The sequence below is a fragment of the Populus nigra genome, chromosome 4 (genome assembly GCF_951802175.1).
Source record: "Populus nigra chromosome 4, ddPopNigr1.1, whole genome shotgun sequence".
NCBI lineage: Eukaryota > Viridiplantae > Streptophyta > Magnoliopsida > Malpighiales > Salicaceae > Populus > Populus nigra.
In genome coordinates this window covers 3,830,264-3,857,211 of record NC_084855.1, presented here as the reverse complement: position 1 = coordinate 3,857,211, position 26,948 = coordinate 3,830,264, and the positions used below count along the sequence as shown (strand labels likewise).

The 26,948-nt window shown below is 33.1% G+C and overlaps 2 protein-coding genes and 1 long non-coding RNA gene across 16 annotated transcripts; 2 read left to right on the top strand and 1 right to left on the bottom strand.

Moving 5' to 3' along the window:
- The first annotated feature begins 1,090 nt into the window (after positions 1-1,090).
- LOC133691099 (uncharacterized) lies at positions 1,091-4,482 on the top strand. Of its 11 annotated transcripts, none has more exons than XR_009841606.1 (6): positions 1,091-1,290; positions 1,460-1,899; positions 2,113-2,190; positions 2,473-2,607; positions 2,932-3,007; positions 3,515-4,482. It is a non-coding gene; the product is annotated as an uncharacterized LOC133691099 (long non-coding RNA). The 11 variants fall into 11 exon arrangements; XR_009841607.1 differs by having other exon boundaries at positions 1,091-1,899; positions 3,515-3,753; positions 4,084-4,482; XR_009841599.1 differs by having other exon boundaries at positions 1,091-1,899; positions 3,515-3,753; positions 4,046-4,482.
- An 8,353-nt stretch (positions 4,483-12,835) lies between these two features.
- Positions 12,836-23,299, top strand: LOC133691922 (WD repeat-containing protein 26 homolog). 4 transcript variants are annotated; one of them, XM_062112546.1, is made up of 6 exons: positions 12,839-13,034; positions 14,819-14,882; positions 15,363-16,254; positions 16,662-16,763; positions 17,141-17,770; positions 22,922-23,299. In XM_062112546.1, the coding sequence occupies exons 3-6, from the start codon at positions 15,460-15,462 to the stop codon at positions 23,135-23,137; spliced, it is 1,743 nt and encodes a 580-aa protein (XP_061968530.1). In that variant the 5' UTR covers positions 12,839-13,034; positions 14,819-14,882; positions 15,363-15,459; the 3' UTR covers positions 23,138-23,299. The 4 variants fall into 4 exon arrangements, with proteins under 4 accessions (XP_061968531.1, XP_061968530.1, XP_061968528.1 ...); XM_062112544.1 differs by having other exon boundaries at positions 14,792-14,882; XM_062112545.1 differs by lacking the exon at positions 12,839-13,034 and adding an exon at positions 14,294-14,476 and having other exon boundaries at positions 14,792-14,882.
- A 467-nt stretch (positions 23,300-23,766) lies between these two features.
- Positions 23,767-25,728, bottom strand: LOC133691924 (oxygen-evolving enhancer protein 2, chloroplastic-like). The gene is made up of 4 exons (XM_062112548.1): positions 25,351-25,728; positions 24,583-24,815; positions 24,377-24,427; positions 23,767-24,188 (listed from the first exon to the last, which is right to left on the bottom strand). The coding sequence occupies exons 1-4, from the start codon at positions 25,592-25,594 to the stop codon at positions 23,928-23,930; spliced, it is 789 nt and encodes a 262-aa protein (XP_061968532.1). The 5' UTR covers positions 25,595-25,728; the 3' UTR covers positions 23,767-23,927.
- Between the last annotated feature and the right edge of the window lie 1,220 nt (positions 25,729-26,948).

Sequence of the window (26,948 nt, the reverse complement as noted above, 5' to 3'; positions counted from 1 at the left end):
TTTAATAAAAAAAAATTTCAAATTTGTTGGGAACGCATCCGCAGCCGCGTTCCCAAACATAACCTAAGTTGTCTTATTGTTTCGGCCAGGGGTTTTAACATCACCACTGACTTTTCTTCTTTTCTGTTTGTCCTTCTGACATTACGGTCTCGTTTATTGAAGTGGTTTTCTAAATTTTTTGCTATTTTTTTTTATATTTTTTTGTTATTAAAAAATTATTTAACAACAACAATTCAATTAAAAAATTTTGATTTAATTTTAATTTTTTTAATTTAAAAATAAAACGTTTTTTAAAAATTATAAAAAATTTAAAAATATCATATTATTTACTGATTATATCAAATTTGATCTTCAAACTTTTGATTACTATATATTTTATTTTCAATCCTTTTCTTTTAATTTCATTCCTTAAAATTTGATTTTTATATTAATTTTTATTTTTATGATTTTTATGATTTTTATTTTTTTTCTCTTATCATTTTTTTTTGAAATTTTTTATGATTTGGTCCTTATTTTTTTAATTGTTATTTATTTTATTTAAAATAATTTATTAAATTATTATTATTATTATATTATTATTATTTTTCAACTTTTTTATTTGTTAGATTTGATTTTCATTAATTTAAAATAATTTATGAAATTAATTTTTTTAATTTCATTCTCTTTTTAATTTTTAATTTGTAAGATTTATTCCTTATTATTTTAATAAACTTTTTAAAAATAAAACATAAATAAGTTATTTTCCAACTTATTTTTCATAACATAACCAAATATTAGAAAATATTTTTAATTTATTTTTATAATATTATTAGAAAATAATTTATTTTCTAAAAATTAACTTTTAAACAAAATTATTTGCTGAAAAAAATTCTTTTCCAACAAAGACCCTGTTTGTTTTTGTGTTTTGAAAGTGTTTTTAAAACAAAATAATTTTTTATTTTTATTTTAAATAAATATATTTTTATGTTTTTAGATTATTTTGATATAGTGATGTTAAAAATAATTTTTAAAAAATAAAAAATATATTTTTTAATATATTTATATATAAAAAAAAACTTTAAAAGACATTTCAAATAACAGAAGAGAAATATACATGGTCACGGTTATCGTGGACTGTGTTCCGGGAAAAAAGTGGGGCGGGCACTCTCGTGTTTCAACTCCACTATACTATTAATAGTTGTGGTGTGTACTTACAGCCTCTACGATAAGCAAGTGAATGGGGCCGGTGCATGGCGAACGGAACAGTTCATCAAGCCATTTCTCGCCGTGACCCCCAAAATAGGAAGAGAGGTACTTTACAAATAGGGGCTAATTGCTTCGCACCTGACTGCCCTCTCGATACCTTCTCAGAGCTTTGTAACTTGTGGCCGGGTCGCTGTTTTTCCAGTGCGCGGAGCCCCAGGTGTTAGTGGTTTCTCATTGAGTCAATAATACTAATCCCTCTTTTTTGTGCTCCTAGGGCGGGAAGAAGAAAAGAAAACGCAAAGCGTTCTCTTGCTTTCCCAACCTCTGGCTTCTAAAGGCTGCCCTCTCTTGGCTGGAGCTAAAAATCGACATCCCTTTCTTTGGCAAAGAAAGAGAGAGAGAGAAAGAGCGAGAGCGAGGATGGTGAAGGATATGGAGAGAGATGATTGGGAATCCTGTAAACACGAAAAGGGATCAGTGGGGAAAAAAAAGGGATGGATCAATGATTTTTCAGTCCCTTCTGCAATTATAGAAGCAAGGAACAGGTTGAGAGGAGAAAAAAAGGCGGAGAGGAGATCTTTGAGAGAGACGTTAGGAGCCCTGTGAAAGGGTCTCTTTTGCAGCACTGAAAGCAACAAACAGAGGGAGAGGAGCAGCAAACAACCTGAATTAGGCTAACCTGGTCTCCTCCAACTTGGGTCAAGTTCCTCCAACGTAAAATTCTAGGGTTTGCTGAAAAAATCTTCATTATTAGAGTTTTTAAATAATTCATGTCTTGGTTTTACTTTTTGATGTGTTGTGACCAATCTTGCTTGATTAATTATTGGTCAGCAACGATTGGGTTTGTCTTTCTGATTCTTTTGGATCAATGTTGTTAAGAATGTTAGTTTGCTTGATTAATGTTGTTGTCGTGTTGTGTGTTTGAAGAGGAAGAGAAGGACATGATGTATATGATGCTCGTGCTACTCTAAAAGAACTGAAGCTATTTACAGACTCTGCTGAGAGGTCAGCGCTAGCTATAGAAATCTTCCAGTGCTATTTTATTTAACTAGGTTAGTGTCTTGGAAAATATGATTGAGTTTTGGGTAAAAGTATATTTTTTAACGTATTTGGATTGAAAATAATATTAAATTGATACCTCTTTTGTATGATTTTGGATGTTTTGGGTTTAATAAATCATTTTACATTCTTGAACTGCATTTAACAAAGGGATTGTTTGTTTGTTTGTTTACAAGAGGACAGTACATGGAGGAGATAAAGAAATTCACTGCTCCTTTTTTTTTTTAGGTTAATGGTAGTGAAACTGTCGAGATGCTTGGTAAATGCTGTTGTGGTTGTGATGTGTGTTTTATGCAGGGTTGATATCCAGACCAAATTTGAAGGAGAAGAAGAGAAGGAGAATGTGGGAAGGCTATCGAAATGGTGAGTTTGATTGCTGCATCTTTTATTTGTTCTTTTAGGTTTTGAATATGGATGTTTTGAATATGGACCTGTAATGAATTCTGTGCTTTTTTATTACATTACAGAAAAAACTAATAAGCTCTTGGTTTTGCTTTACAACTAGAACCATTTACACTGTTGGTTTAAATAGTGTCTTCTTCTTTAATACTGCACCCACTTGCAATATAGTTTTTCGATTCCTGAGTTTTTTAGTGGCTGTCTTCAGTTCTTGATTGCTGGAGCCGCTCTCTTTTTTTTCTTTAATTTGACGTGTCATTGAATGAGACTGTATTTTCCACTGGCCAGTTTCTCAATATCTCTTAATTAGTTCTGCTCCAGTTCTGTTGATGGCTCTGCTCTAATTCTGTTAGCGTACAACCAAGTAAGTACATTTATGTTGTTTTCTTTCCGTTTCTTAAATTTCAGTTTCATTTGCGATCATAACCTCTTGGCAGTTCATGTCTTTTCAACGATTGTTTGCTTGCCACGTTTCATTTACATTCATTTTCCAACTGGGCGTCATGATTTGTTTTCTTGGGACTATATCTCCAGACAAATAATTTTTCCTTCCCTTCCTCTTTCATTGCAAAAAAAATAAATAGAGCATGTTAGGAACTAGGAAGCAATGAAAATAAAAACTACTTTCTCTTTCAGATTTCAATCTCTTTGTTTCTTCTCTTTGAAAAATGACTTAAGTTTTTATGGGAAGGAATTCGTTGATCATATTACTTGTGAAGTTTGATTCTTCATGTAATCTAGTGGATTTCAAATTATCTTTTACTTTCTCTGTGATTACCCATCTCCCCCTGTCTCTCTAAATATATAATGGGTTTTTGATTTGTATATTTCACAAAAATCTTGCATAACTTAACTAAAAAAATCCATATAGCCTCACAACATTCAAACTTTCCAAATTCACAAGCCCGATTCAAGGAAGGAGATCCGCGGGGAAGAGTTGTAGCTGCTCCCTAGGTCGCGAACACACAAATCCACAACTAGACAGGCAAGACAAATGAGTAACGTGTTCCTGATGGTGGAGATGGTGGCGTTAATTCTGTCGTAAAGACTGCAACAACCCGCCATCTATTGGCCAGGCCTATTAGATCGACCAGCGTCTTATGGTTTTGGGTGAGTCAATCTGAGTTTTTATTCAAGAAAAGCTTGACTTTTTCTCTACTGTCAGTCCAATCTGTAGCTAAGTTGGATATGGCATGGATATGATCTATCATAAAGCTTAAATAACCTTTTCTCTTTTTATTCATGATGTTTATTTAGCAGGGAGGCATTCGAGTCTGGTGATTGTTCATTTCTGATATACATCTCTTTTATGCCAGGATGGCAGTAACTTTGTTTGCCATGTAGTCTTTTTTTATTAGTTTAGGAATCTTCACGAATTGAATATTTGACTAATTGCCAACAGAAGGTCTAAAATCACAAATGCACAATTGTTGATTGAAGATAAGTGTTCGATGCATAGTGACCGGCACTTTCACTCCAAGCAGGCAATGCCCCCTCGTACTCAAGTTGGCAGTAATTACAAGCATATTCCAATAGCATCTTCCTTTGTTGAAGTTCAGCCTCTGGATGTAAAGCACTTGATGCCTGTGCATGGAATTGAATTTCAACCCTCTAAGATTTGTCCAGAGGATTTCATTGAAGAATGTGATGAGGAAGAGGTCAGCATTGCACACGCACATGGAAATTAATGAAGCAACTCCCCTGATTCTTGCTCCAGTTATGCTTCAAAACCTATGAAAAATAGATTTTATGTTTGGAAGTACTCTAGCAGTGTTTACTGCTGTCACAGTTGAAGGAAACAACGGAAAATAAATAAAACTAAAACTACTTATATCACCCGCGCGATACTGTAGGTTATATTTTTTTTTATATAAAAAATATTAAAAAAAATTAAGATTTAAAAGTATTAGGTTTCTTTACAAAACTATATCTAATAATCTTAGGTTTAATTGCAAATATTTATAATAATATTAAACTTGGAAGATTTAAGTTTAAGTGGGTCTGGTTGCAATACTAAATTTAATAGTCTTGAATATGGATCTGGCTACAAGGTTGTGTCATAAAAATATAATATTTAAATAGATTACTTAAAAAGAAAAAAATAAAGAAAAAAAACCAACATGAAAAAAAAAACTAATGAAAAAAAAATCTGAATTAACTAAATTAACCTGTCAAATCTGAGATCTAGGGTTATGAATGTCTAATAATTAAATAGAAAAAAATTTAATATCAACAAATTAAATAAAAAAAGGTTAATTAAAAAGAAAAAAAAAACATCAATCTTTTCACTGTGAACTGTATTGTGCAGTTCACAGTAAAAGGCATAGAAAGAAAAAAAAACCTAAAGACGTTAGCCTTTTCACCATGGACTGGATACAATATTAAAAGATAAAATCGGAAGAACAAAACTAATGAGGAAAAAGAAAAATAATCTGAATCAACTGGGTTAACTCGTCAAACCTGGGATCCGTGTCAAGAAAGTCTAATAATTAAATAGAAAAAATTTAATATTAAAAAACTAAATTAAAAGAATAATTACAAAACAAAAAAGAAACTAAAGGCATCAGTTTTTTCACTGTGAACTGCACTGTGTAGTCTACAGTAAAATGTTTAAAAAGAAAAAACAAAAAAACAAAACAAAACAAAGGCATACGCCACAGGTTATATTTTTTTTCTTGCATAAAAAAAATCAAAAAAGGCTAAGATCTAAGAGTTTTATGTCTTTCTGCAAAGATATACCCAAAAGCCTTTGGTCTAGCTACAACGCTTAATCTAAGAGTAATATTTATAATATTTATAATAATATTAAACTTACATGACTCAAGTTTAAGTGAATCTGGTTGCAACATCGGACCCAAGAGCCTTGGATGTGGGTCTGACTGCAAGGTCGTGTCATAAAAGTATGATAATTTAAAAGATTAATTAAAAAGAAAAAAACAAAGAAAAAAACCAACATGAAAAAAACTAATGAAGAAAAAAAAATTCTAAATTAAATGGGTTAACCCTTCAAACCAGGCTAGCCCGTCAAACCTTATATTCGCGTCATGAAAGTTTGATAATTAAATAGAAAAAAAATTCAATGGGTTAACCTATAATTAACTAGGTTAACCTGTCAAGCTCGGGATATGTGTCATGAAAGTCTGATAATTAAATAGAAAGAAATTTACCATTAACAAACTAAACTAAATGAAAAAAATTAATTAAAAAAAAGCAAAAAAATTAAAATTCCGGGTTAACTCGTCAAACCAGGCTAACTCGTCAAACTCGGGATCCGTGTCATGAAAGTCTGATAACTAAATAAAAAAATTACCACTAACAAACTAAATTAAAAAAAAATTAAAAGCAAAAAAAAGCAAGAAAATACCCATAAAGGCATAAAAAACAAAAAAAACAAAAACAAAAAAAATATAATATAATATATTATTATTATTATTATTATTATTATTATTATTATTATTATTATAATTAAAAGGCGTGGGGAATTCCCCACATCTTTTAGAGTATGTTACTAGTTATATGACCCGCGCGATGCTGTAGGTTAATTTTTTGCATAAAAAATATTAAAAAAATGCTAAGATATAAATATGTTAGGTTTTTTTGCAAAGCTATACCCAAAAGTCTCGGGTTTGGCTGCAACGCCTGACCTAAGAGTGATATTTATAATATTAATAATAACATTAAACTTGCATGACCCAAGTTTAAATGGGTCTAGCTGCAATACCAGACCCAATAGTCTTGGATGTGGGTCTGGCTGCAAGTTCATGTCATAAAAGTGTGATAGTTAAATAGATTAATCAAAAAGAAAAAAACAAAGAAAAAGAACCAACAAGAAGAAAAAAAACTAACGAAGAAAAAAAATCTGAATTAACTGGGTTAACCCGTCAAACTTGAGATCCGTGTCATAAAAGTCTGATAACTAAATAGAAAAAAATTTAATATCAACAAATTAAATAAAAATAATAATTAAAAAGAAAAAAGAAGGCATCAGCCTTTTCACCGTGTACTGCACTGTACAGTTCACAGTGAAAGACATAAAGAGAAAAAAAGCAAAAATAAATAAAAATCAGTCGTTTCACCGTGGATTGCATACAATATAAAAAGATAAAATCGGAAGAACAAAAATAATGAGAAAAAAGAAAAACAATCTGAATCAACTGGGTTAACCCACCAAATCAGGTTAACTCGTCACACATGGGATTCGTGTCATGAAAATGTGATAGCTAAATAGAAAAAGATTTAAATAAAAACAGGAAAAAACAAAAAAAAAAAACAGCTCAGCGTTTCACTGTAATTATTATTATTATTATTATTATTATTATTATTATATATAAGTAAAAAAAAAGATCAATTAAAAAGGACAAAGCAAAGAGAAAAAAAACCTACAGGGAAAAAAAACTAATGAAGAAAAAGAAAAAAAATATAAATCAACTGGGTTAACCTGTCAAACTTGAGATTCATGTCATGAAAGTCTAATAATTAAACAGAAAAAATTTAATATTAAAAAACTAAATTCAAAAAATAATTCAAAATGACAAAAGGACAAAAAAAACTAAAGGTATCAACTTTTTCACCGTGGACTGCATTGTGCAGTCCACAGTAAAAGGCTTAAAAAGGAAAAAAAAATAAAGACATACGTCACGGGTTATTTTTGTTTCTTGCATAAAAAACATCAAAAAATGCTAAAATCTAAGAGTGTTAGGTCTTTCAACAAAGATATACCCAAAAGTCTTTGGTCTAGCTGCAACGCTTGACCAAAGAGTAATATTTATAATATTAATAATAATATTAAACTTAAATGACTCAAGTTTAATTCAGTCTAGTTGCAACAGCGGATCCAAGAGCCTTGGATGTGGGTCTGACTGCAAGTTCGTGTCATAAAAGTATGATAATGAAATAGATTAATTAAAAAAAAAACAAAGAAAAAAAACCAACATGAAGAAAAAGAAAAAAAAATCTGAATTAACTGGGTTAACCCTTCAAACCAGGTTAACTCGTCAAACTTGAGATTCGCGTCATAAAATTTTGATAACTAAATAGAAAAAAAAAATTACGGGTTAACCCAGAATTAACTAGGTTAACCTGTCAAGCCCAGGAGACATGTCATGAAAGTCTAATAATTAAATAGAAAAAAATTTAACATTACCAAACTAAACTAAATAAAAAAAATTAATTAAAAAGAGAAAAATTTTGGGTTAACTTGTCAATCTAGGTTAACCTGTCAAATTCGGGATCCGTGTCATGAAAATCTGATAACTAAATAAAATAAAATTAAACATTAATAAACTAAATTAAAAAAAATTCATTAAAGAAAAAAAACAAAGAAAAAGGAAAAAAAAAAGCCAAATGGAATAAAAAAAAGGAAAAAGAACGGAAAAAAGAGAAGAGCAGTTTATAATTATAATATAATATAATATAATAATAATAATAATTATAATATATAAGTGAATGAAAATAAAAGGCGCGGGGAAGCTACAGTGCTTTCCCACGCCTTTTAGAGTATTGTTAATAATATATAATATAATATAATATAATATAATGGTTAAGACATTGAGAGATATTATTGTACCCGGTGATGACCGAATAAATAGTCATTATTTCAGATGAAGCCGTGTAGGGATACAAACTGAACGAGTTACGTGATGTGAAAAAACTGTTGATCTCAATTGATTTCATTCTACCATTGTCTTGATAGATAACTGTCATGGCTTCATTAAAGGATATCAAACAATGGATCATCATGCTATGATGGTTGAGCATCGATGAAGTCTAAAAAAACTAAGTAGTTTAATAATTGAGTTTTCAGGTTTGATAATCGGTTAGTCAATTAATTTTATTAGTTTTATTTTTTTTAATCAAGATAGTCACTGGTTTATTCTTGTTACTTGGTAGGTCAAGATGACTTGTGACTAGTACCTATAAGAGGTTTTTTTTTTGTTGGAGGTAAGGATTTTTTTAATACTTAAATAAGTATTTTTTTTAAAAAAACATAATAATATTTTAAAGAAAGATGCTATGAAAATATTACATGTAGCAGGGAGTGAAAATTATAAATCTTTATTATGAAGGTCTCGTAGTGTATTTATAGCCTCTTATTCTTCTGTAAATATGAAAGTCTGAAGTGTAATTTTATCTTTATAGAATTTAATGAGTAATAAATATCTTTTAAATTTGTATTAATGTGTTGATGGAAATATAATATGTCCTTGTAAAATTTTTATACACCTAAAAGGTATATGAAAATCAGGGTTCAAGACATTAAATGTAGCTAAGTCTTTAAGGCTAAATTCTTTTCCAAAGCTAGACTTAAAGAAGGATAGGTTTGTTTTATGGGTGAATTTAAAAGAGGTTGGGTCTGTTACTTAGGCGTGCCCAAGGAAAGATGCTCATTCCCTTGGGCAAACCTCATAGGGGATGTTCATTCTCTTGAATGTACTTAAGGAGGATGGTCTGCTTATTTCTCTATGCATGCCTAGGAAGGATGGATTTGTTATTTTTTTAGCGTGCTCGAGACTTGACGTAATGTCACGTCCAATTATGATTAAGTCCTACTAGCACGAGACTTGACACGTTTTTATTAGAGTGTGCTTGTGTTTTAAAAAATTTATATCCATAATTTTTATTTATCCTATGTTTTTTTGGTAATGATATATCGATAAATACTTGTTTCATCATCATACTGGTTACCATAATTGATATCATAAAATATTGTTGAACTGTTGTTTTCTTTATTTGTTGATGATGTTCTTAGTATGCCAATAACAATCTTAAGATGCCTGACTTTTAAATCCATGTTGGTTTGTTTTGAGATTGATTGATTGGTTGTTCTTTTTAACCTAAATTCTTTTTGTAATAGATTCTTTGTTTCGTCAAAATTGACCACTTATAGCTATCGCTTTTTGATAAAATAATAATAATAATAATTTACCACTTGCATTTAAGTTTTGGCCTGTTTTTTTCTGTCTAGAATCCTGCAGCGGAGCACAGTTATTTTAATTTATTTTTATATTTAAGTATTCAATTTATTTCTATAAGTATAATTTATCTCAATATATTTTTAAATTCAGATTCATTCTGGCCAATCTATCTTTTTTTATTATTATTTCAAATGTGAGAAACTCGAATTCAAAAAATAAATAAATTAATATTACACAATTTTTTTTACTAGTTTTAATTAATGAGAATCTATCAAAATGATCTCAGATATAAAAATAAATTGAAAGCAATTAAATTTGTTTTGACATATAAGAGATCTGACGTAAAACTAAAGATTAGGTGAAGTGTCCACAGTGATTTTTGTCGAAGTAACAGGCATTTAGTTGGAGTGTCAACGGTAGTATTAATTAAGGGTAGTTTATTATTTAATTCCTCCACCAATTAGTTTATTTAAAAAATTAAAATGTCAACAGTTATTTAAAATTCGCAGACTAGTTGAAGTAACGAAATGCCTGTTTTATGCCTCCATGTCAAAGTAAGGATAGAGGTTTGTAGCAGCTACAGATATAGTGTTTGTTTAGAATATTGCAAAGCTTATTTTTCAAAATACTTACTTTTTATATTAAAATAATTATTTATTTATTTATTTTTTAAAATTTAATTTTGACATAATCACATTAAAATTATTAAAATAACATAAAAAAACTAAACTTTAAAATACAGTTGAATTGCAATGTAAAACATTACCTCAATAATTGTTTATTTTTGTGTTTGATTTTTTTTTAAATAAGTTTTAAAAATGCATTTAGTTTAAAAAATATATTATTTTTTATTTTATTTTTTCATAATTTTGATACGTATTTTTTTTTTAAAAAATATATCCTCTATTCCTTTTTAAAGCATTTTTTGACTTTTCAAGTTGTATGTCATGTAAAATACTCATCTCTATCGAAAAAAAACAAAAAAACTCGTATTATACTAGAACATTGCAGGGACAAAGCCCTCTGCACCACAGCTCATATCACTACCACGACCTTTCTGTAAAACAAGCAGAATCCCTAGAAAGAGTATACATGCTCTTTGGCTGCATTTCCATAGCTTCCCTTGGACCTAACCGTCCATGCATGCCAGAACCGGTCCCAGCTGAAGCGCGGCCTTGCAATGTAGACCTTCGATTAGAATTCCTAGCTTTGTGATGATAGGAAGGAATAGTCTGCTGTGTGTCGTTGTTCATCAACGAGCTAAGGAAGCTATTTGGATTCTGATTCATCTCTCTACTTCCTGAAGCAGGCTTGCCGATCTCAGTTGCATAGACCATTGCGCGCACTCAATGACTCCACAGATTCTGCTGGTAATAATGAAATCCCACGTAGCCCGTCATTGGACTGGAATGCAATATATACAGGCCTCAAGAGCAGGAGGAAGCACTTTGTGAGGATGTGTAACCTAAAAGGACGTCATGATGACAAAGTAAAATTAAGGTGAACTAAAAGGTTTGATGAAGGATAAGACCTCGTATATCAGTATGCATTGGAATGACTACTTAATTTGAATAAGGCCGCTGCAGATAATTGCTCTCTCACCGTGTTGTGTGCCTAATCTGCCATCTGTCTCCATTCCGTCTTCATCACTTTCAGCTCCATCTGCACTATCGTAGTCGTTGCCGTCATCCTCTTCACTGCCACCCTCGATCTGCAGGAGTGATTACAATCTCTGTTGCGAGGAGTAACAATGGCAGCGGACCGATGACAGAACAGTTTCTTACGTGCATACCCCCATCTCCAAGGGTTATCTCATCATATATAACCAAAGGGTACTAGTCATTTGACTTCCAAAATGATAGCTTATAATCAAGGGACTGACCACCACTAGCAGTCTCTACAACACGCTTTCCAATTTTAGGTGGAAGGAAGGAACCTCCCCGCCATTGGATACAGACCAGCCACAAGGACAGCGTGGACTATACCTGGAACATGAGCATTCGTATTGCAACTTGAGACATCTTCTGGAATAAAACCCTTGCGAATTAGTTCTCTCTGGAGCTGCTTACGCATGGCTTGCAGCATATTCATGATGCTTGGAGAGATGAAGTATTGTTAACCAAACCATGCTTCTAGCTAGACCCCTATTCTTTTCTTTCTTCCAGCACTCAAAAGCTGCTATAACTGCTAACTGATCGCTGGATTTTACTCTGTTACGAGGAGTAACAATGGCAGCGGACCAATGACAGAACAGTTTCTTACGTGCGGTTATCTGGTAATGTATAATCGCAATATAGTGTTTATTTTGTAAAATATTTTTTATTTTTTTTAATTATTTTTCACATCAGAATATAAAAATAATCTCAAAATACTAAAAAAATATTAATTTAAAAAAATATATAAAAAAATTTAATTTTTTTAAAAATGCTTTTGTAACATAAAAACAAACAGATATAAGTTTGGAGTAAAATTATATGTCAAATTAAAACTAATTTATAAGTAAATTTAGAATTAAATATTAAATTATAGAATTGAATTGAATTATAATATTTGGAATATCTATAGAAAGAAATTAGTAATCTTGATTATTTTGTTTTTAATTTATAAATTATCTTATTACAAAAATATTTCTTTTGTTACAGTGACCCTTATATTTATTTTAAATGACATTAAATGTATATATTTTAAATAAGATATAAATATACATATCTCGTATTAATTACTTATTAAATATTTGTTGAAAAAAATTGAAAAACATATATTCATTAAAAAAACTTTTCAATCATAATAAATATTTGTTAATAAACTACTTGTGCAATCTCTACTTGTTTTTAAAAATATATAGTTTGATCTTATCATTTTCGAACTATTTTGAATGATCCGAGGGAGAAATTTTTCAGACATATCTTCTTCATGAAATCATGTGTGGTGATTACATAAAGTTAGTTTGATCTTATCATTTTTGAACTATTTATCTTATTCATGAAATCATGTGATGATTACATAGAGTTAGTGATTTATTCCGATTCATATGAGTATATCAAAATCAATAAAGATATTTTAAGCAAATCAAATATCTTAATAGATCTCATGTTTTTTTTTTTGGTTATAATGTAGCCATGAATTATTATCATGCAACAATGTTAAAATCTGTTCTTATCAAGTTTAAAAAAGATTATTCACATCCCATAATGGTAAACCCAAGATAAGAAGAATGGGCCATTTTCACAACACATTTTCATGCAACTGGCCATTTTCGTAGCAGGGCCACAAAAAGGGTAGAGTCCATGTGAAAGCAGGATTTGCAGACCTCCTCGCCCCACTCCCTCTCTATCTAATCCCCTCCATGTCTCTCCATAACCCCATTCAGTTGGTTTCCTCAACGCCAAGAGTAAACATAACAAGACCAAACCCTCTCCGTCTCTTTTCCTTCCTTTCTCTTTACCCTCCTCTTCTTTCTATAATACACAAAGCAAGGTACCAACCCAGTTTTTTCTTTTTTCTCAGAAAATAATTGCTATCATCACTATTTTCCGCTTATGATCACTGATATTGTTTTTTCAAATTTGTAATTTTTTTTAAAATCTTTTCTGGGTTGAATCCAGCGTGTGCTTTTCTATACTCCTGTAACCGACAAAGAAACAAACAGGGAACATTTTTTCACTTTATTTTCACCTTTACCCATTTCTGATTATCTTAGGCTTGGTTTCTTCCAATCGTTTTTTTTTTCTTTCTTGATCTGAATCGCCTACCAAACTGGATTTCGGTTTTTGGGCATTTCAGAGCTTGCTCTTTTATCTCCTAACTTGCAGTTATTTTTTCCTGATTCTGTTAGATTTTTTTTTTGCTTTTATGTCTTCATGATGGTTTGTGTATTGGGTGGTTAGTTTTGGAGTGGATTTGGTGTTCTGGGCTCATGAGTGATGGAGATGATGGATTGTTGCATCAATGGTTGTCTCTGATCTGGGTCTTAAGTGTTTTCTGTATATGAACTGAAATTAAAACGATTTTGCTATTTTTTCCTGGAAAGGTCCTTTCCTTTTCATTTGGTTTTATGGGTCTTGAGTGTTTCTTGCTTATTTTTACTGTAATGTGTCTGGTCAATTATTATTTTGGGTTTCTTGTGCTATTAGTTTGGTTACTCATTCACATTTTTGTTTCATGGCCTTTGTTGATTATGAAAGTTTCAGAACTTTCAGTTTGGCTTGTTATTAAGGAGCCAAACGGGCTTTTCGGCTTCTAATTGATGAACATATCAGTTTGACACACTGAAATCATGCCTTTTGAGCATACATTATCAACAATTGGTGCTCATAAGGACAATGTTTGGGCGTTAGTGTTGATTTTCTTTTGTGATGATCTTTTTCATGAATGGCTGTACTCTGTGTGGTGCTTTACGAATTAAATTAGTCATCAAAGGGGATTGAATTACCATGTTTAACCTGTTTCATGACGGAATTAAATTTAACTCCAGGATAAATAGTTTCTCTTGGCATTTGTTTGCCTCACTGAAGATGTAAGTTCCATGTTAGGGTGAGAATTTACCAGATCGGGTAGCAGCTTAAGCTATCTAAGCATCAAATGTCTGTCTTTAAATGTGGTGTGTAGACTGGATATTAGAAGTTAATGGAAGTGTCAGTTGATCCATTTCTTGAAATTTCTATAGGAGAATGATGAGTTTTATGAAAATAATCACTTCTCAAAACTTTAAAACCAAACATAATCCTGGCATCCAGTTCTTACAGGGGGGGAATTTTTTGTTAGACTCAAGCAAGCTTTCCTACAATGGATGCTAATGTAGCATGATGAGTTATTGAGTTTCTATTGCTTTGGGATCAATGTATTATTACACTTTGAACCTCTGTTTTCGATGAGAAATCAGATAGTGTAATTTGACAGAGATAAAGAATAGTGACCTGGTAATTTGCCACCATTCTCCTACATTATCTGATTTCAATAAGGGGCCATGTTCTTAAAGCCAATTATTTTTTGTCCCACACTGCATCCTATGTTCAGACGATGTCATATTCTCTAATTCATGTAGTTTTATATGCCCCAAACTATCATAACTATGAATTTCCAAGTCATTCTCGCATAACTTAAATCAACAGGTCTTGTTATTGATGCTAGGCAGTGCAAATTGTAATATACAAAAACAAAAGTTGCAAGAAAAAAGAAAAAAAATGAAGTCCATCTTCAATATTTCTTACTTGGAAGCATTTGGCATGGTACAGATAATGAAAAGTGGAACGGCATTGCAGTTCATTTGAGGTGCTGTATCTTTCTTCAAGCTTTGCAGTAATTCTGAACCAAGTTGCTCTCAAGGTAAGTTTCTTTATCTCTGTACTTTTGTTTTTGTCTAAAAAATGGTTTAGCAACTGGTTCTCTTGCCAATTTAAATCCATGAACCAGAAGTTCTATCGATTCTTTCGAAACCCTGTCAATCTCATTCTCATGTGCAGTTGGTTTGAGTGATGGATGCTGTACTGAAGTTATACTTTGAACATAAGCCTTTAAAGCTTAGCTGAACAGTTATATTTTAAGTTTCTATATGATAGCAGTTACTGCAAGACTGATAATTACAGGAATTTATGCAAAGAAACCAACAGATGAGTTGGGAAAGACACCTTGAGAGAAGGCAACCCATAGAATGTTCAGTACAAGTGATATTGTTTTCTATTGTCTTATATATCATTTTACTTTGCTGTTGTTTGCGAGATCAAATAATCAAGGAGAACTTTTTTATGACTCTATGCCTCATCCTTACTTCCATTTTAACAAACTTTACTTGTCTATGTTACGCAGGAAGATATATATTGTGATACATTCAAGACATTTTCAATTAGACTCCTTAGTTGTCTAGTTACCATTGCTGTAATATATGGGCTGAGGTGTGCATTTCATGGGAGGTGTAGAGGATGATGAACCAGCCTCAAAACGCCTGAAATTAGCCTCCGGAAGGTTGACAGGTCTTTCCAACGGTTCATCTTTAACAGAGCCCATTGTTGGTTCCAGGGATTTGATGGCTCGCCCCCCACAATCTGAAGGGGACAAAGAGGTTCTTGGTTCAAAAGGAGTTATTAAAAGAGTTGAATTTGTCAGAATAATAGCCAAGGCATTGCATTCTCTTGGATATAAGAAAAGCTGTGCTCATTTAGAGGAAGAGTCTGGGATACCATTACATTCATCTGCAGTAGATTTATTTATGCAGCAAGTTCTCAATGGCAATTGGGATGAAAGTGTAGTCACATTGCATAACATTGGCCTAAAGGATGAAAACATTGTCAAGTCAGCATCTTTTCTGATATTGGAGCAGAAGTTTTTTGAACTTTTGGACGGGGACAATATTGTGGATGCATTGAAGACATTGAGGACTGAGATTGCTCCTCTCTGCATTAATAATGGTCGAATTTGTGAACTTTCTTCCTGCATTGTATCTTCTACACATTGCAATTCAGTTGGTTCTTCCAATCAAGACAATGGAAGGATAAAGCCACGGTCCAAGCTGCTGGAGGAACTGCAAAAGCTGCTTCCCCCAACAGTTATAATACCTGAGAGCAGATTGGAACATTTAGTTGAACAGGCTCTTACCTTACAACGGGATGCTTGCTTCTTTCACAACTCGTTGGATAAAGAAATGTCGTTATACTCAGATCATCAGTGTGGAAGAGATCAGATTCCTTCTCGAATTTTGCAGGTTAGGACATATTTGCAAATGATGGCTTTATATGGAGGTTCTTTGGTTTTGATTGAATTCTGTGATGCAATGTTTTTCTTTATGAGCTGTTATATAATGTGTGCTTTGACCAAATTTTAGTGATACAGAGCTATTATCTTAGTGACTAAGTGGAAAAGGTTTCTGGGGTCAGAAGCAGCAATGAAAGTCGAATAAATAATCTATCAGGGCATTTTTTTTATTGGGAAAGTGAAAATTTTGATGAATGCTATTGCTTAATTTATATGTTTTTAGTAAGTCCTGTTTATGTTTAGCTTTTGCTTTGGATTTTATTTCCATGAGCAGACTACACTTTTCCATTTTCAGTTGCTTTCTATGCATTTCTGGCACCACTAGATTGAGTCTTTCTCTTATTCCCACTGGAACAGATATTAGAAGCACATTCAGATGAAGTCTGGTTCTTACAATTTTCACATAATGGGAAATACTTAGCTTCATCCTCTAACGATCGATCAGCAATCATATGGGAGGTATAATTGTTTGCTTTTAGCATGTTATGTTATTCAATTGTATTTCCATATTCTTTCTCCGTTGTTTTATTTGATTCTGCCTGCAACTTTCTGCCTGGGATATTTAATTGTGTGTTTCTCATATGGTGTCTTTAGAAGTTTAATCACTCTGTTTATGCAACCTTAGTAGTCAAACACCATTAAAATTCTTAAATAATCAGCTATTTCTTCCCCATAAGCATTTGTAAGCTTCACTGGGCATGCCTTGTTTACTATGTGCAACCCCCCTTATTTGAAGAACAATGGACTGCTGGAGGTCCAGATGCATCCGTGTCATTCTGCTCATGGAACAATTATATATGTTTCTTATGTGCCAGCTAATTTGTCATGCTTTCCAGATTGATGTAAATGGCGGAGTTTCTTTGAAGCATAGATTATCTGGTCACCAAAAACCTGTCTCCTCTGTTTCATGGAGTCCCGATGACCACCAGCTTCTTACTTGTGGGGTGGAGGAGGTTGTCAGGCGCTGGGATGTTTCTTCTGGTGAGTGCCTCCAGGTTTATGAGAAAGTGGGCCTTGGCCTGGTGTCCTGTGGATGGTTTCCAGACGGGAAATGGATATTTTCTGGCATCAATGATAAGAGCATCTGCATGTGGGAATTGGAAGGGAAAGAGGTAGAATGTTGGAAAGGGCAGAAAACTCTGAAGATTTCTGATTTAGAGATAACAAGTGATGGGAAGCAGATTATAAGTATGTGTAGACCGACTGCAATTTTATTGCTTGATAGAGAAGCTAAAGCTGAGAGGGTGATTGAAGAAGATCAAACAATTACTTCATTCTCATTATCAAGAGATAATAGGTTCTTGCTAGTTAATCTTCTGAACCAAGAAATCCATCTGTGGAGTATAGATGGTAACATCAGGCTTGTTGCAAAGTACAAAGGCCATAGGCGTACCCGGTTTGTTATTAGGTCATGTTTTGGGGGACTTGAACAAGCTTTTATTGCATGTGGTAGTGAAGACTCTCAGGTATGAATTTTGATTGTTTTATTTAAGTTTTTAATTCTTTAAAAGAAAGTATACCAGAAGTAGAAGTTTTGTTCATCTGTTTACTTACTTTTCCTTGTGCATAAACCATAGTCTTCTGCCTGTGTATATTTCTTTCTTTCCTCTTCACTAACCATTTTATCATGGGAGGGGTTGGTAATGATCTGGTCAGATCATTCAAGAGAAGGGCATTATTTGAATCAAATGTTGCATGTTAGTTCTTTGCACTTCCTAAGAAAGTCAAATGTTACGTACATTCCTAAGCAGTTGAGATCTTGTGATTTTTTTCTTAAATTGATCACGGCCATGGGATTGCTGATACTGTGGTGGCTTTTCAATTTGTACTACATTGAAAAAATTATTCTGCTCCCTTATCATGCATGAGAATCACAATGGATACTATTTGTTCTACATTGAAAAAATTATTATGTTCCCTTATCATGCATGAGAATCACAATGGATACTGACTAGGTCTGATAGAAAATAATTAGCTGGCTGACTGAAGATTTTAGGGAAATCTATTTTTCTTAAACAACACCTTCAGCCTCAGAAAAACTGAAAAAGCTTCAAATAGTGCTTTTGTTTCTGTGTATGTGTCTTATTAGGCTTCCACATAATCTTACATCAACAGTTTGCCTTAGATGTATAGTATTCTATCCTGTTTGTTTTGGAAGAAAAAAATGGAAATTCTGTTGACAGTTTGTTACCAGAAACCTTTAGAAATAGCTCAGAAGCACATGGAGAGTTCAGGTATATGTATATACAAGCTTTTTTTTTAATAAATTTATCATACGTCCTATCACTTTTTTTTTGGGTTAAATGTCACCAAGAAATTTTATCTCCTTAATATGGTAAGAAATCTACATGTGAACAAGTTTGATCTAACACTAAATACTAATCACAAACGGAATGAGTAACTAGCCAAGATTAAGAAATCATTTGTCTGAATGGAACATTGTCCTACATTTTAGTTTTATTTCCGAATAAGGCGTAAGGAGATAAAGTTAAGAGAGTGTGCACCAAGAATTTTATAGAGGTTCAGACAACCGTCTGCTACCATTTAAGAGTTTTAATACTCACATAGTCCACTTCTTGAATACCAAAACCTTACACAACCTCTTTCACAGATCAAAGATTGAAACCTTTCTATATTTTTTTTTAGGTTCAAGATCTAACTCAATTCTTTTATGGGTTCAAGATCAAACCTAATCCCTTTGCAAAGGCTAAGGATCAAACCTGCTACCTAATCTAATCTTTTTTAAGGGTACAAGATTAGCAAACCATTCCTCACCAATACTTGTAAATGGACAAATATCAAACACTTAAAATAGGTTTTAGAGGCTTTACCAAGTGTTTTAAGTGTCACTTATATTTTTCACAGTATTACTCTCTTAATAAAGCTGAATGGTATACAAATGAAGCACTTGAAGGAATTTTACCAATAACACTTCAACCTTGTTTTTGAATGAATTAAGAGTGAGAATATAATCAGAATTTTGCCTTTGATGTTCTTGATCATTTTGCTCAAGCGAGGGGTGTTTATAATGCTAAAAATCAAACTGGTCGTTGGACTTAACTTTCAAAAAATTTCAGTCCACTTGAGAATTAGTTAGACCATTTCTAGAATCGGTTAGACTGTTTTAAAGTTTTCGGACAGATTTTGGAATTTCAAACACTTAAAAGTTGAATTGTTTTTACCAAAATGGTCACATTATTTGGAGAAACTAGAAGCTGTTTCTCTAAATTATCTAGATTGATTTAGCTACCATAGGTCTTCTCTTGTTTTGCGTGTTTTGGTCTTTTCTTCTGTTCTTTTGAGTTTGTTTAGGTTTTGTAGATGTGAAAACCATTTCCTAAATAAAATGTTATTTGGCTAATACTCATTACGAGTTCTTGATCTTTGAAGTAAAAAATAGTTATCTCATCAAGTGTCTTGTTCTTGAACTTCATGTATCCATACATTGTTTTTTTTTAGGTTTCCTTGAATGATTTTATTCTCATGAAACCTGTTTAAATCATCACAACGCTTGTGCAACATGTAATATATGTTTTTATATTCATTAAGTAGATCTACTTACCTTAGCTCTTATGCATGCCTTGACCTTGTATTTAATCATCATTGAACTTAAACACTAATGCATATTTCATACAGGCATATTTTCATATAGGCATTTAAATAAACATATAACTATTGCACCATTCAAAAATATCATAAACTTTAAGCATATAGAATAAAACAAGTTAAATTATGATTTTAAGACAAGTTAACATTTGAGTGTAAAACAAGTCAAACATTCAATTTAAAACAAGTTACGAATAGCTCTTCAAAAGTACTAAACCACTTAGTTGGAAACGGACAATAAACTGTGTAATCAAATGAACAAAACACAAGATATCATTTGATCAAGTTAATGAAGGATGATGCAACTCATTAATCACATCAACTTGCATATGAATTCATATAAGCCAAAATTCAATCATGACAACATATGTATCTCCCCTCATACTATATGCAATGATGATATAAAATAATACTACAATACATATATCAAATTTATATTATCATTAAAAGACAAGTTTTTTTGTTAAGATTTTTTAGAGATGGACGAAGAAAAGTGGAAAAATGAGAGGAAGAAGAATGAAGAAAGAAGAAAGAAAGGTTATGAGGAAGTGACAACAAATATTAGCTCATTCCATCCTTTCACTATATATAAGAAAAGAATATAAAATTACTTTATTACCCTTGACCCCACACTATATTTAATAATTGCTTTTGACAACACTCCCTTTCAAGATAAGACATTGATATCTCTCATTGCCATCTTGAAAGTATCATGTGAAACAAGTAAACACATCAGATTTTTTAGTCACAAAAGTTCACACACTCCATGTGCTTCTACCTTGAAGTAACTATTATTAGAAAACAACAACCCCTTTCCAAGAGCAGACTTTAGATATCTAAGGATGCGATAAACAACATCAAGGTGGGATGCGTGAGGATCATGCATAAACTGACTGCTAACACTAATTGAATAAATTAAATCAGATTGGGTATATAGATTAACCTACCATCCATGCTTTGATATCTCCCCATTCCAACTACTTCATCTTCACAATCGACAAGGTGATGATTCACTTGTATAAAGGAATCAACTGATCTATAACCCAACATCCTTGTTTCAGGTAGGAGATCAAGAATATACTTCCTTTAAGAAATGAAGATGCCCTTACTTAACCTTGCGACTTCAATTCCTAGAAAATAAACTCCCAAGGTCTTTGATTTCAAATTGTTTAGCAAGATACTTCAACATATGAACCTCCTCATGATTATTTTTTGTCACCACAATGTCATTAAAATATACAATGAGAATTGTTTTCTTGCCCTGGTAATGTTTAATGAACATAGTGTCTCCGAGTCTCCATTGGTTTGTTTGTATCCAAATCGAACAATTGCCTTGATGAATCTATCAAACCATGTACATGGAGATTACTTAATGCCATATAAAGTTTTTCTCAACTTGCAGGCCTTGCCCTCTCTCTTCTCATAAGAGAAACCTAGAGGAATTTTCATGTACACTTATTCCTTTAAGTTCCCATGTAGAAAAGCATTATTCACATCTAATTGTTGCAAGTCCCATCCTAGGTTTGACGCAATAGATATTGATACCCTGATTGAGTTTATTTTTGCAACAGGAGCTGGCGTTTCCTGATAGCCAATTCTATAAGTTTGGGTTTATCTCTTAGCAACTAGCCTTGTCTTGTACCTATCAATACTTCTATCTGACTTCTGCTTAATGGATAAAACCCATTTGCAACCTGCCACTCTCTACAACAGGAAGAGTAGTGAGCTTCCATGTGTCATTTTTCAACAACGCTCTCATCTCCTTTACCATAGCTTCTTTCCTCCTAGTATTTTCAACAGCCTCCATCCAATTCTGAGGAGGATACAAGCTCTATATGAAGGTGACAACCGATCCTACACAAAATTAGATAAATGATGTTCGGTACAACTTCAAACTCTTTTTTCTAAGAGCTATAGTAAGATTATCAATAGAAAGAATAACATTTTCAGTGGAAGAGTTAGGAAACTTATAGTCAGAAGTATGTTGTAAGGTTGAATTCGAAGACGGTTCTTGGCTAAGTATAGTAGATTCATTGACTTTCGTTTTTTTCTTGCTAGTGTAACCTGCTAAACCTTCTCTTGCTGTCCCTTTCTAGTTTCCCCATCATCTTCCTTAACTATTTCTCTCTCTTTCTGGTTTCTCATCACTCTTGCATTCCTCGATTTCTACCAGATTTTCATCTCCATTCTCCTTCTCTCTATCCCTGAGTTGCTCCCTCCAATTATGGTCTAGGATTAAACAGAGTTGGGGATGCCAATAACATATCTGCACTCTTGTTGACCTTCCTCTCATTTTCACAAAAAGTTGCATCCATGCTAACAAATATTTTCCTACTTGAAGGATGATAACATCTATACCCTTTCCAAGTAGCAAAGTATCCAGTAAAAACACATTTCAATGCTCGCGGACCCAACTTACCAACATATTGTCGATGTTCCTTGTAGAAACTTCTGAGCTCAAGAACTCTAAGTGGCATCCTATTAATGAGACATGCTGGAAAAAACTTTTTCCAGGACCATAAGATGAAATTTTTTTTGAAGACCAAGTCATGTGATCATTAGCTCCTGAATGTATAACCCAAGGATCAAAATCAGAAATGGTGGAAGAACTAAAAGCTATCACTGGCATACCTGCATGTGCAAAGTTGGATGAAGAGAGAGGATCAAGCTTGGCTATTAGATGTCCAAGTGTCTGAACCTCTTGAATTTCTAGGTTGTACTATATTTATTGTATGGTACTATAATTACACATGCAAGGAGCAGCTGTTGAAACATTCTGGAATTTCTAAAAGCAGGCATTGCTTTTGTTTGTTATTGCCATTCTTGAATTCTGGGTTATTAGTTTATAAATAAGGGAGGATGGTAACTAAGTTCAGCAGATTTGATGAATTTTGGCTGGCTGTGTTTTGGAACGAGTGTAGATGTAACTCTTTGGTTCTGGATATTTAATTCTAAAGTGTTTGAGTGCTATTATCATTTCTTTCTGAAGTTCAAATTATCTATATCTGCAGGTATATATCTGGCATAGAGGCTCGGGAGATCTTGTAGAGGCATTGCCAGGTCATTCTGGAGCAGTTAACTGCGTGAGCTGGAATCCAGCCAATCCATACATGTTAGCATCTGCTAGTGATGATCGTACCATTCGAATATGGGGCTTGAATTCCCTGCATGTGAAGCACAAGAGTGCTCACAGCAATGGCACCCACTACTGCAATGGAGGAACTTGAAAGAAACTCAAGCATGATATTTTCAGATAAATACTTCTTTTCCTTGACCATTGCTTTCATGTATATACTTTATTTTTGTTTCCAGCAGACATTGAATTCATATCAAACAAGCATGTGAATTGTGCAGCGACTTTCTGATAATAAATTTCTTATCATTTTTAACGTTGGATGAGTTCTTTCCTCTATTTTTTTTTATTATTAACGTGGGTGTTCGAGTTAACTTGCGCGTACCTTGACTAATCCAACGGGTCTTGAAGTTAACAATAATATAAGCCTCCAGTGGCTATCAAATTAGCAATTATAGGGTTTGAACTTGAAACTACAGAGAAACAAACTTTTTGGTTCCAAACTTTTATCATTGGGCCACTTACTAGATGGTTAATTGTGGGTTAGATGGTAGGTCCTATGCTAGTTGATCAAAAACTTCTGGAAAAAAAAAAACTGTAATTTGTTGTGGGGGTTTTTTGGAGCAAATAATTAGATACGTTTTGTTAGGGGGGAAATCTTGTGCTTTATTTATTGTAGTTTCAAAATTAGTGTTTGTTTTTTAACACCCAACACCTTTCCTTGCAACATTTAACTTTCCCAGGCCAGCAGCTGCATTTTTTTCCCACAGCCAAAGATAGAAGTTGAAAATATTTTGTCAAGGGGTTTTATCATTTTGGTCGAGCCTCCAATCAATCAAGTACATGCTCTAAGATTTTTTTAGCAATAAGGAAAGCTGGACAACAGCTCAAAAGAAACATCACATATTTCAATTTGATTTACAACAATTTCTTAGTTAAGTTTCTTAAGCAACACTGAAAGAACTTGCAGCGCTCTCCACGAACTTTCTTGCTCCCTTGAACCATCTCTTGTCTCCAGCTTGTGCCTTGCAAATGTAAAGCTTACCATCTTTCACAGTGGCTGTGATAAGTTGGTGCTTGCCACCTTCATCTCCATCAGCAGTCCTTGTCAGCACTGATAAGAAGTAGTATTGTTTCCCATCGATCACCGGAGTTGAGGTCTCCAATATGTTAGCCGTTGCTACGGTATTGGTGTCGAAACCACCCTGCATGATCAGTTTAGATTCACATGAAATAAAAATGCATAAACACTGCTACTTTGGGTGGATAAAAACAGAAAATTGTTCCAGTTAATTCTTTAGTGGTCTAGTTTGAGAAGGTTTAGCACGTCTTATAAACAACATGAAAATCAAACGAATTATTCTGCAACGTTTCTCCGTTGTTTCGACAGTACCTCAGATGAAGTCGCAAACAAGGAGGATTGTTTTCCAAGCAAGTAATCCACCTGCAGTAACCAAAGCAAAATATTTGTCAAGTTTCTACCATTTTTCCAAAATTCAGACTTTGAAAGAAAGCTTGAAAGTAGTTAAAAAAATCTTCCATGCAGATTTGAACTTCTGCATAAATTTGATGGATTGAGAATACGAAAAATGATTGTACCTTCGAGAGGAATTCCTCAGGGGAACCGTAGTCGGCGATGGATTTCGTGTCAGTTGGGGTGACCATGACAGAAAGGTTGCTGGTGGCATCAAAATTGTCCTCATATCTCAGAACCTGACCAGGGAACTCTCTCTCTTTGCTTGGATTCCATTTTGCTGGAATTGACAACTTGAATCCATCTCCATTGTAGGGCAAGAAGTCTGTGTTTGACTTTGGCTTCCCGAAAATATTGGCTGCAACGAGCCATGTAAACTGATCAACTAGACAAATTTGATCAATTCTGTTTCTCGAGACAGAGTACCATGCCTACGTTTATGGATGGTTTGGAGGGTATCAGTTTCAGAGGACATGAATTTCCCCTCTTTAGTCGCCTTTTTTTTAGAATCAGTAAAATGTCCATTAAGAGAGCATTCTCTCCTTAATCACTCCAATCTCAAGTGAGTTGGATTAACCAGTATGTTCCTCGAGTGACTTCCACCTATCTAAACTACCTACCATCCAATATGATGAAATCGATACGGTGTTTTTTTTTTTCCTTTTAACATAAGCTGAAACTAGTACAGTTTAACTCCTTCAGTTCAGAGGTAGGTAAAGCCAAAGACCACATAAATATGGCATACATATGATGCCAACATGTTAAGCAGAACCTCCATAGAGTCCTGCTTCGATTTCAACATTAAAATTCATATACTACTAGCCATTTAAGTTCATCACTTACAAGCAATTAAGACAAGTATAAATAAGGAGCATAGCATATGTATGTTTTACCAGATTCACCATAGGCAGCATCAGCGGGAGCAACCTTTGAGCCAAGGGCAGCAGCACCAATGAGCACAGTGAGTGCCAATCTACGAGACACAACACCGTCATCCTCTTCCTGTACTGCCTGCTTCTGTGCCCTGCAAACCAGCTGGGCGGGCTTGAGGTTAACCACTTGGCGCTGTGATGATGAGGTTGATCTGGTAGGAGTGGTTAGTGCATGGTGGTGCAAGAAGCATGCAGTGGAGGCCATGTCTCTTTGCTTCACTACCTTCAACTAGAAAAGGTCGATTGTTTCGTGTATAATAAACTATCAAGCTCTGTTTGCTGGGCTTTGTGGTGCCTAGAAAATGGGTTTGGATGTTTGTGTTTGTGATATGTGAAGGGAAATGGATGGTTTTGGATACTGGATGATGAGAAAGAGATCAGATTTTTGATGCGGGATAAGGTTGTAATGGCTCTGAGTGGTGCCACCTGGAATTATCACTCCAAATCTTCTCTCTGCTCTTGCATTGGGGTCCATCACTCCATTGTGACTTCATCATAGGAATAGAGACAGGTGCATAAAATGCACCTTGTTCTCCTTCCCTCACACGTCCACAGCACAAATAATTCCCTTTCTAGCTTTTGCCGATCAAGTAGACTGTCACAGCCAGGTCTGATCTGAGCCCAGGAAGTCCTAACTACGCCTAGGCCTCGACGGCTTTCGACTCTTCTTTAAGACTGGGCTATGCTCAGCAGGACCGCGGACTTAAAGTATGTTTGGAAATACGGGCAACCTGTTTTTTTAAATTCAAAATTTTTTTTATTAAAATTTAAATTTTTATATATATTTTGGATCGTTTTCTTTTGCTAATTTTAAAAAAATAAAAATAATATTATTTTGATGTATTTCAATGTAAAAAAAAAACTTTAAAAAACAACCGCAACGACTCTTTAATATATCTTTACAAGAAACTATAACAGTTTATAACACCGGTGAACCCCACTGGTGCCATGCCTGCTACTCACATATTGAAGCAATGAATACACAGCATGTTCATATATGTGAGTAGAAGTGGTCCAATTCCATCAAAATAAATTTATATAAGCACCTTTGCCATGTAATTTGACTTATATTAGTCCTATAATCCGAGCTTACACAAGAAAAAAAAATTCATATTATGTTAGTGTTTTTTAATACCTAGATTTTTTAATTGAAAAACAAAAGGATATTGTTATGCTTAATAAAATAAATTAAAAAATGTATATTATCTGACAAATTAAAAAAATATTGTTGATGCTAATTAAATTCTAAAATAAAAAGTTATTATTCTTAGCAAACCTCTAGGTAAACTAACTGAAAAAAAATAATATTTTTTTCTTTAATATTTTCTAGTAACTTTCACTCTTTAATTTCTCCTAACTTTTAGAAATTGAAACATGAAAAAAAAATTGAATTTTGGAATCGAAAGGTAAATTTCTAAAATAACATGAGCTAAATAATACATAAACTAAAATTTTATGAACAAAGTGAAGTTTTTTACGTCCAAATCTAAATAGATCTATTTTGTTTTTTATTTTTTAAGTTTGTCTTCATTTTTATAATTTCTTTTTTAACTACAACC

Excerpts from the sequence above, each read along its gene's own strand:
- LOC133691924 (XM_062112548.1), bottom strand. The coding sequence starts at position 25,594 with ATGGCCTCCACTGCATGCTTCTTGCACCACCATGCACTAACCACTCCT. Across the intron at positions 24,816-25,350 it reads TGCTGCCTATGGTGAATCTG|CCAATATTTTCGGGAAGCCA; the intron begins GTAAAACATACA and ends GGCTCGTTGCAG. Across the intron at positions 24,189-24,376 it reads TGTTTGCGACTTCATCTGAG|GGTGGTTTCGACACCAATAC; the intron begins GTACTGTCGAAA and ends CTGATCATGCAG.
- LOC133691922 (XM_062112546.1), top strand. The coding sequence starts at position 15,460 with ATGGGAGGTGTAGAGGATGATGAACCAGCCTCAAAACGCCTGAAATTA. Across the intron at positions 16,764-17,140 it reads GATCAGCAATCATATGGGAG|ATTGATGTAAATGGCGGAGT; the intron begins GTATAATTGTTT and ends CATGCTTTCCAG. Across the intron at positions 17,771-22,921 it reads GTGGTAGTGAAGACTCTCAG|GTATATATCTGGCATAGAGG; the intron begins GTATGAATTTTG and ends CTATATCTGCAG.